At 38.9% G+C, this 9,919-nt stretch overlaps 1 protein-coding gene across 1 annotated transcript in view; it reads left to right on the top strand.

Moving 5' to 3' along the window:
* Positions 1 to 9,919, top strand: part of ITPR2 (inositol 1,4,5-trisphosphate receptor, type 2) — a 101,441-nt gene that overhangs the window by 51,559 nt on the left and 39,963 nt on the right. Inside the window, exons 11-13 of the mRNA XM_010015393.1 lie at positions 3,921 to 4,028; positions 6,400 to 6,592; positions 9,481 to 9,606. Coding sequence (XP_010013695.1) covers positions 3,921 to 4,028; positions 6,400 to 6,592; positions 9,481 to 9,606 — 427 coding nt within the window. The remainder of the gene's footprint in view (positions 1 to 3,920; positions 4,029 to 6,399; positions 6,593 to 9,480; positions 9,607 to 9,919) is intronic.

Genomic DNA, 9,919 nt, shown 5'->3' with positions numbered 1-9,919 from the left:
TTCCCTACATGTCTTCATGAGCAGCAAAATACAGTGTTGGCATTTAAAATATTGTCAGTGCATGGATGATGGGTGAATGACTGACTGAGAGTTTTCTCCTCAGAAGTAACTTTGGGAGGGCTCTTTGCAAATTTAGGCTCTAGAGATGCTTACTTTTTGTATCAGTTACGCTTGCCATGCATTTTTGAGCTTTGCTTTGCAAACATAAATGGGGCTATTCTTTTCATTATAGTTGCTATTGTCCATGCTCGTCAAGTGTCTTGTCCTCCAGCTGCCTGGAAAGATTTGGAAATAACATTTAACTACCTCACAGGAGTTAAATATGAAAAAAATGTCTTTCAAAGCTTTCATGGCCTTTGCATGCCAGTCACAGACTGTCACCTAGAGTGCATTATAAGCTTGGATAAGCTTTCCATATTTCAGGTTCACAGTTTGTCACTGCATTGTTATTTTCATTGCTATGTCTTTGATCTCACAAAAAGCTCTGTGCTGGTCAAGGAGTCTGTTGATACAGTCCCCTTCGCCCATGTGGGCCTTTGAGCTCATTACAGGGAGAAGGAAGGATCATGAAAGCAGAGCGTCAGAAAACATTGTAGTTGCCAAATAACATAGCATTTCTGAAGCTGTTCTATGTCTTACTGTGGGCCTTTGCTTCAGATCTGAGCTTTCAGAGATTGCCGTCCACTCCATTCTTTCATTAATGTAGCTGTGACAATACAGAAATATTAGCAGTACTTACTATTGTGTCAGTCTAGAGGTATCCATCCCACATAGAAACTGCAATGCAAGCAGAAAATAGATAGACCCTTTGTCCTGAGGTTACTACCTAAAGGTCTAGACTACAGAAGGTAAGCGGATATAGAGAGATGGGGAAGCAGAAAGAAATGAAGTTATGAGCACTTACTGCCTAGCGCTATTGCTGACACCTGTAGGTAGGTTTCCCTCCTGAAATCTGCTGTAGTTCCCCCAGCTTGGTCAGCAGTCCCTGGTTGTTTCCAGTGTGTGTTTTTGCTGGCAGCTGAGGTGCTTGCACAGAAGGTCCCAAAGTGTTCTTCAGATCATTTTGTCTAGCGCTAGTGTTGGGAAGCCCCAGCTGTGTTGCACTAGGCTTTGTACACACATCAGCACAAAGACAGTCACTGCCTGAAAGAACAGTTAATAAAGTATAATGAAGACTACTGAATCCACACTGTTTCAGAGTACATGGCTGCATTGAAATATGTGTGAATATGCACCAGCACTGTCTCAAATCACTAGGAGTCTGTTAACACACTGTGCTAGTCAGTCCCATTACAGCACAAGAAGGCTGAGGTGGTTTTCCCTTCTAATACATGTTGTAAAGGATATTTATTGAGAGATACTTTTACAGTAAAAGTTATGGACAGTTAAAAGCATATCACAAAGCAATACCTTGAGATTTCATATGGCTTGCAAGTGGCATTTCCAATTTTGTATACAAATTCAAGTATGTTTATAGGAAGTTTTTGTGGTACTAATTGAAATTCATGAAACTATAAATGCCTCTTTCTCCAAACTGGCATAATTTTAATATGAGAAGAACTATCCGTACATCCTTAACTTAACATTTATTAGAAAACTCAAAATCTTAGTGGTTGACATTGGAGAAAAATGGGTCAAAATAAAGGCAAAGTTCCTGTTTATTACAGAAGATAAAAAAAGGGGAATATATTTTTTTCCAGTTATTCTAATTCATGACTCCAAGCATGGTGTGATTGCATTCTGTCTAGTCAGTTCTTTTCTTTGTATCTTGAAGAAGAGATATAGCCAAAGTAAAGGGCATTTGGAGACAGACAAGGAAAATAACTGAGTCACAGAGAGTCTTCTGTTTGAGGAGGGATGGGAAAGATAGGGATTGTTTTAATTTAAAGAAGAGACAAATAAGAGAGGATGCGACAGTAGTGTACAGAATGATGAATGATACAGAGGAGGTGAATTGGGCGCTCTTGCTTGCCCTTTTGTAAGTACAGAAGCAGAGGGGCAGTCAATAAAGCCAAGGTAAAAACAGTAACACTGTTTAAAGAAAATTTTTAAATAGTAACTACCTTGTTTCCGCAAGCTTACCTTGTTTCTCCATGATGCTACAGCGTTACTGGGAGGGATGCAAAAGACCTCTAGGAAATGAATTGAAGTTGTCCTGCTACGCTGATCATGTGGGCATACTGCAGAGAGTGCTGACCGAATCAGGTTATATGGCTTGTGTGAAGGGGAAAAACTAGTTAGGTAGTCTTAAAGAACCTTTTTAGTCTTAAAAATAAGTGAAAGTTGCATAGGATATTAATATATGTAATGAGAGTATCCATACATTTGCTAGTAAGAGTAAAAAAGTAACTTTTCAAGGTAGAAGCCTATTCTTGATGGAAGGAATATTGCTCTATGGTTGACCCACATGTGACTTTTTTTTTATTCTTATTTTTTTTGCATGTCTTCCTGGATATCTGCTTGTGACCCTTCTATAAAAGGCTGATGTTCAGCCACGCTGGTTCAGGGCTCTACTGTCAGGGCCAAGCAGACGTCTGTCCATAAGGAAGTTGTAGGAAGTACATTTATTCTTCCTGAATATTCCTTTCTTGTTTTCTCTTGCTGTCAAGAGAAAACTTGTTCTGTTTATTATTCATCTTTAATTGATAAGTTTGTATCAAGATCCAGAATAAAATGTATTTTTATCAGTAGATTCTAGGGAACTTCAACAAATAAAGAAAAATTTAGATGTATCACTCCCCCCTCCTTTTTTAAGGAGGATGGTGAGGCATGCAAATAGCTTATAACAAGTGAGAGAATTTTCTGGTTAGATTATTAAAATATCTGTTTCGATCCATTGTTACTTTTAGTGCTCTTCTTGTAGATTTGCAATTGTTTTATAATTCGTCACCATAGAGTGTTATTTCATGTAATACAATCCTAATCCACCTGTGGTGATCATCACTTCAAAGCCTAGTTCCTGTGGTCATTTTAAGTGCTGTGCCTGCCTTGTTTCTAATGTCTGTGCCTAGAATGTTGTGGTAATGTCAGTGTAGTTATTAAGGTCTGGATTGTGTCTGTAAGATAGCCTTTCCTTTCCTCCTGGAGTTTTCCCCACATTAAAATAGGTGGAACACCCCAGTTTCTGGATGAAGACTACTCACAATGATATAGGGGGAGTTGCATTTTTAGTAGTGTTTCCTTGTGCCTTTTAATTAGGTCTTTGTTTCTCACTGACCTAAAGGACATCATGAATGCATCTGCTGACATTCTCAGTATTAAACTTTGTGCAGCTATTGAACATTTAAAATATTTACTATTCAACAAGAACAGATAAATTTTATGAATCACCTAACATATATAATTTGTAAAAGTTTGTAGGAGGTACATATTTGTGTATTTGTGTGTGTGTATGTATGTGCTGTGTACATCAACTGTACAGTTAGGAATGTATTTGCCCACCACTGCAGTCCAGCTGACTCTGAAATAGCTATGGACATTATCTTGGCAGCCCTGAAATACCAACCTACAACATGGTGAAGAATCGTTCAGCAGTTTGAAATTGCAGAGAAAATTCAATTGTAAATGTAATTACGCAGTCAGAGGTATGCAGATTTTATGTCCAAACTTAAGTGAAAAGAAGTATTCAGTCTAATTCTTTGTCATTTGTCAAAAGCCCTCCAAAACCCATCTAGGCTGCAAGCTAAGCTGCCTTTCATAAATCTCAGCTGAAGGCTTGCTGCTGACTTTTTAAGACTAAATTATTTCTATTGTTCTCAAGTAATTACATTTTTGTTGTTATCTGAGGAGAGAGCCCCACTGGGTTAAGCATGTAAGTATATGGGGATAGGGAGAAGGAAGATCTGTGTTAGTTAAGTGGAGATGATAAAGCTGAAAACACAGCAGCAGGACATAAATCAGATTTTTTTTTCTTTTTCTAGTTGGCTCGTCACAATAAAACATTGCAACAGATGCTGAAACCAGGGTCAGATCCAGATGAAGGAGATGAAGCCTTGAGGTATTATGCCAATCATACGGCACAGATAGAGGTAAAGAATTGCTCACTGGAAGATTGAATATGAGACAAGTTTGCATCTTGTGCATGGTGTATCAACTCTTTTTAAGATTCAGAGCGGCAAAGCTTATTCAAATGGTGTAGATTATTTAGAAGGAAAAGGCTGAATAATATGCTTTTGGCTATGGGAGAAAAAGGAATGCACCTATATTAAAAGTGGCTTCAAATAATCATATTACAGTAGCTTGCTTGTGTGTTACCAAACATGTTTTGTTAGGGACATAACGACTGTGTCATGAAGTCAAGAATAATCTTGTATGGTACATCACTCAATAAACAGTCATGAATTTCAAAGCCAGTGATGCTAAATGATCAAATTAAAAGTCTGGCTGGAGTACAAAGAGGTTTTGAAGTTGTGTAGACATTCAGTATGGCTTTTGTTTAGAAGACCAAGGCTTGGCCTGGTTGATAAGTTCTGTTCTCTATTTTAAACTTCACCCCTGCCATGGATTGGATTTAGATCAAGATCCACAGTGGTACTCTTCTGTCAGTTCCTGCACTCTTACAAATTTCTTGGAATTATAAGCATCAAGGTAGGAGTTAGGCACTCTCGTATTTCTAGTCCTCAGTGACTTCATAAGGAGGAGAATTTTTACAGGGCAGAGGCAGCTGCTGTGAGGGACTGCAGGAAGAAGAAGCATCTGTCTTTTGGAAATGCTGTATCAAGTCCAAAACTGGCCAAGTATGAAAATAGTACAATATGGTTCCACACAGGCCCAGTCTGAATCTGAGCCAATAATTTAACCTTCAATGGGATCCCAGGCACTATCACAGCACTGGACTTGAGCTTGGGTGTGTAGAGTCTTGATGCAAGCACATCAGGTCCCTTTCGCCCTGGCTGCCACCAAGACAGGTTATGGCTGGGTCCTTCTCTGTTTCTCACCATCCTTTTTGCCTGATACAGGCCATGTTATCCCACCACCAGATAGACGGAAGCTCCATGCCTGTGGTGGTCCAGAGGTCAGCTCAGCGGTTCTTTTAACATATTTTAATACTTTGGGTGCTCCTGAGGTATTCTGAAATCTCCTAAAACCTCATGACTGCAAAGCCCATTCCTTTTGCCGATATGTAGGCCTCTATTCTCAGGGAGGCTTTTCAAATGTCATTCTGCATAGCAGCACATGCAGCTTACTTCTTCATTTGAGTCCCTGACAGAATTGAAGACGTGCTGTCAGCTGCTTTATTCACCCTACAAGGTTAGCTGCTAGTCACATAGTCCTGTTGCACAACTCCTGGCCTGAGACATAACTATTTACTTAGGATACTCCAAAATTGCTTGCCCAAATTTCACATAATGCATATGCGCATGAGCAGACATGAGCATAATTATCCTTCATCTTCAAAACAAATGTGCTTGACTATGTTACTTTTAAAAATTACTTAAGACAGGTGTTTTTTTAGTATGTTCACATAATAAATATGAATGGAGAGACAGGGGCATGGTTTGATGCAGGACTGAGACTGGAAAAGTGAAACTCAGCCCAGCATTGCTGCTGAGTTTTGAATGGATGCTCACTGGTCTTTCTCTGGAAGCAGTCCTAGATTTGTCTGGCGTTTCAAATATATCTCCCTTATATCAGGGTATCTCATTTGTTTGATTTGAAAGTCAAATAGTGGGGTTTCTTTTTCACTGGTGGTTGTACAGAGACATGGGTCTAGGAGTCAAGGTGAGTTTCTGCTCATTTCTGTATTTTCAGTAATGCAGAGTCCATGATCGAATGGAGAAGCAATTTTGGTGGCAGCGTGGTGAGGCGGAATAAAAATCTAGCTCACTCACTGATACCTCAGTAGGCCCTGAAAAACAAACAATGCAAAACCTTGGTTTTGTCAAGTAAGAAGATAAAGACTGAAAACACTTGGGTGCTGTCTGAGTAACAAGGTGCTATTTTTGCATGTTCACCTTCACAATTTATCTCATCATTGAAATAGACTCAAGGTGAGAAAAGGATTTTGTAATCTGAGTGGAAAACCTCTGAAAAACAGAAACCTCAGAAAACCTTCTGCCCTGTTTACTGGGAGAGGTTTGTTTCCATTTATTGCAAAATTGAAGCATTCTGAATTAGAATATTTGATATATTTAGGGAAAGTCCAGACCTAGGTTTTGCTCAAGTATTTATTTGCTCGAATATGTATTTGCCACCTTATATTCAGGCAGGCTTTTGAAGATAGAAAAGCAGTTTTGCTTTGTTTTAGGATTGATTGGTTCAACTTCATAACTTCATTGTAACGTTCAAATAATTTATTCATTAATTTACAAATAAAAGGGGAGCTGTGAACAAGAAAAGATATGACAGAATGGTTGGATAGTCACTGATCTTGAAAAAAAATACGCATTTTATTTATAGATTGTGCGCCATGATAGAACAATGGAACAGATCGTCTTCCCTGTCCCCAATATTTGTGAGTTCCTCACTCGGGAATCCAAATGTCGGGTATTCAATACAACAGAGAGAGATGAACAAGGGAGCAAAGTCAATGACTTTTTTCAGCAGACAGAGGACCTGTACAACGAGATGAAATGGCAAAAGAAAATTAGGAGTAAGTATTGCAATTTCAAAAAATATCTTAATTGTGCCAAAGCCCTGCTTTTAAGCCTTCAAATACCTTCATTTTAACAGTACATTTTCTCTGCTCACTCTGATACTGGAACAGGCAAAACTGTTCAGGGCTTGAAGGTGCAGGTCAGCAGAGACACTTGCATGACACCCTGAAAGAGGCATAATATGAAGCAATCAGTAATATAAGTAATGTGTTCAAGATGATGTTTCGGACTCCAAAAGTTAAACTGAAGGGTGGATGAACTGGGTGTAGTTCTTACTAAACTCAATAGTGCTACGCGTAATTAAGCCAAGGCCCCTAATATTTAACAAAAACATATGTAGCTGCATATTTGAGGTTTGCAAATTCCTAAAAGACCATTAAAAAACTTGTAAATGTCAGTCACTTAAAAACGTCTCTCACCAGAACCTCAGCTGCTTTAAATCTGCTTGACTCCCATGGAGTCAGTTCCCCTCTGCCAGTTCACATCAGCCTTGCTTGACTAGGCTGCAGTATGTCCCAGTCTGCTATGTCCCATGGTAATGGGAGAGGCACACGTACCACCTTGAGCTGCTTGCAGATCTGACAACCACAGTCAAGATCATGGGGGAGAGATTGAAGCAGAGACCCAAAGAGGAGGTGCAGTGAAGCCAAGCCAGGTACCCTGAGTTTCTTGTTTAGTTCACCGATGGGCATTACAGCTGCTAGCCCTCACTGGGAATGGTGCTGCCACTGCTGATGTCCTGGGGACAGGAAGCTCCTGCCAGCTCAGCTGCTGTCAACTCTGCGCTTTGCTTTTGGAGCAGAGAATCGAGGCTGCAAACTGATTAAGCATCTGCAGTATCCTGGAGGGATAAGGAAGAAAGTTATATTTTATATATGTATATAAATAAAAATACACAAGTGTGGTCACTTCATTCAGTGTTAAAATTCAGATGCCACTGGGGTGGTACACATCAGCTGATTGCAGCACCATTATGCAATTGATTAAGAAGGAAGGGAAGAACAGTATCTATGGTCAGAGCAGCAGAGAATTTGGATAGTCAAAGCAATATGGCTTCATGTAGCAACTTTAACATGATGGAAACATGGATGTTGGTTGCAGTTTTTATAAATGTCAATTCCCAGGCTATAGTTTTCAGAGGCAGTAGTAAGTCTTCAGTATGAACCCTATTGGCCCAGGTCTGCTTCCCTTGATAGCACTGGAAGAACTTGTCTGCACTGACAAACTGACCAGAGCAGAAGTTGGAAAAAAAAATTATTCCAGAATAACTCCCTGTCTGCACAGTCTATTTGGGAATAAAAGTCACTGTATTGTAGAAAAATTACTCCAGTAACAAAATCTTATCTGTTGGTTTTGCTTAAGAAACACAAATAAAAGAACCCAATGCTACACTTAAATACACCAGACCTGCCTAATGCTATAAGCAAAGAAAATTGGTTTATTTTTATTCAGAACAGAAATTCCTCAATTCCTTTCATCAGTAGACTAGCCCACAAATCTCCATGTGGGATTTTTTTTTATTCTTATTTGAAAAGATAATACAGGTTGAAGCTCAGTTCATTCTTTTGCCAAATGTCTGTTAGCATGCAGCCTGTGTTGCTTAAATTGACGGATATAATATGCAATTGCTCCAAATACTTAAGTCTCAGCAGTCAACAGCATAAGGTTATCACAATGAAATCTGAATATTTACCTCATCATAATTAAAGTCTATTTAGACTAAAGCCTGAGACAGTCATATGCAGTTGAAGGACTCTGCTGTTTCTAGAAAGCTAGTTGTGTGCAGGCAAGTCAGGAATATGCTCTGCATGCTTGCAACAGGTTCTCAGTACTTTAAAATCTAATTATTAGGAATGCTTCATGTTCGAATAGATAAACGTCTTTGGCTAGAGATCTTCTCACACTATTGCACACAGAATCTTGTTTTCAATGTTCATTTAAACCTCTGCATGCTTGCAGCAGGTTCTTGGTTCTTTAAAATACAACTAATAGAAATACATCATGTTTGGATAAACAAACCTGATTTTTTCACACTATTGTATGTAGAATGTTGTTTTAAATGTTCATTTAAACATACTGTAGTGCAGTCACACATACAAAATGCTTGCCTGAGTCTTAGTACCTGCTGATCTTGTTCCTAGCCTTCTTGCTGAATTTTAGTCTTTTTTAACTAGGTTATAGGTTCTTTGGAATAAAGACCATTTCTGTGTATTTGTTCAGCACTTCACATATGGTGATCCTGGCTTCATTTGAGTCCTTTTAAGTAGGAGTAAAGAGCTGTTTGTCAGCAGGTAACCTTGGACATCTGAGGATCATGCAGAAAGTAGTCAGCTTTCATAAAAACAAATCCTAGTCAGACCAAATTTTTACCTGCTCCCCCAAGTAGATCAAGATGTATTCAGTTTGACAGAGGTGGAGAAAATACCGCAGATCTGAAACGTTGCCTATTCCACTGTGCTTGGTTTAATGTCATCAGTGTACTTGGTCCAAATGGGTCATCTGGATGACCTGTTCTGAGTCTTCTGGTTGACTGGCACTCAGAATGCTAAGGTGTATTTTTTTCCTTGATTTTGTGTCTCCATGCACAGAGGCTACAGATTCAGAGTCAGGTGAAAAACTCTTCACAAAAGATCTAGTTCTAAAAATCTTAGCAGAGGCAAAACTCTCATATATAATAAACTGCATTGGGATCTTTGGATTAAAAGCTCTACTTGAAACTAAGTTTTATGTCAAACCTATGTTTAATATTACTTTATTTTAATTAATTTTAAAGATCTGCATATTTTCTTCATTAATCTGTATTTTTTAATTCCCTGAAAGCCATTACTGATTGAGTTTCCACCTACTTTCATTTCACTGATTGCTGCTCTTCTCCCCTTTCTAGATAATCCACCCCTGTTTTGGTTCTCCAGACATATCTCTCTCTGGGGGAGCATTTCCTTCAACCTTGCTGTATTCATCAATTTAGCAGTTGCTCTGTTCTACCCCTTTGGAGATGATGGAGATGAAGGCAAGCGGAGTTTGGTTTTATTTTTCCTTTTAATTTCAGATGCTTTCAATGCTAAGGTAACAGCTATGTAAAACTACATCTTCAGGTATTCTTGTATCTGCAGAAGCCATTTAGTACCTTCTAAGTAGGTACCAGATGTGGTCTGAAATGTGATAGCTGATCTGTGTGTCACATGGCCCATGCAATGTGAAGTAAAATGGACAGAACATAGTTGCTAAAATGAAGATGATCCAGATGATCGGAGCTAATTCTGCCATATTGCAGTGTACCTCTGCACACACTGAGTTTCAGCTTCTGAGCTGAAGAAGGATTC

The sequence above is a fragment of the Nestor notabilis genome, unplaced genomic scaffold (genome assembly GCF_000696875.1).
Source record: "Nestor notabilis isolate BGI_N333 unplaced genomic scaffold, ASM69687v1 scaffold1215, whole genome shotgun sequence".
Lineage (NCBI taxonomy): Eukaryota > Metazoa > Chordata > Aves > Psittaciformes > Psittacidae > Nestor > Nestor notabilis.
This window is presented reverse-complemented; position numbering and strand designations above follow the sequence as displayed.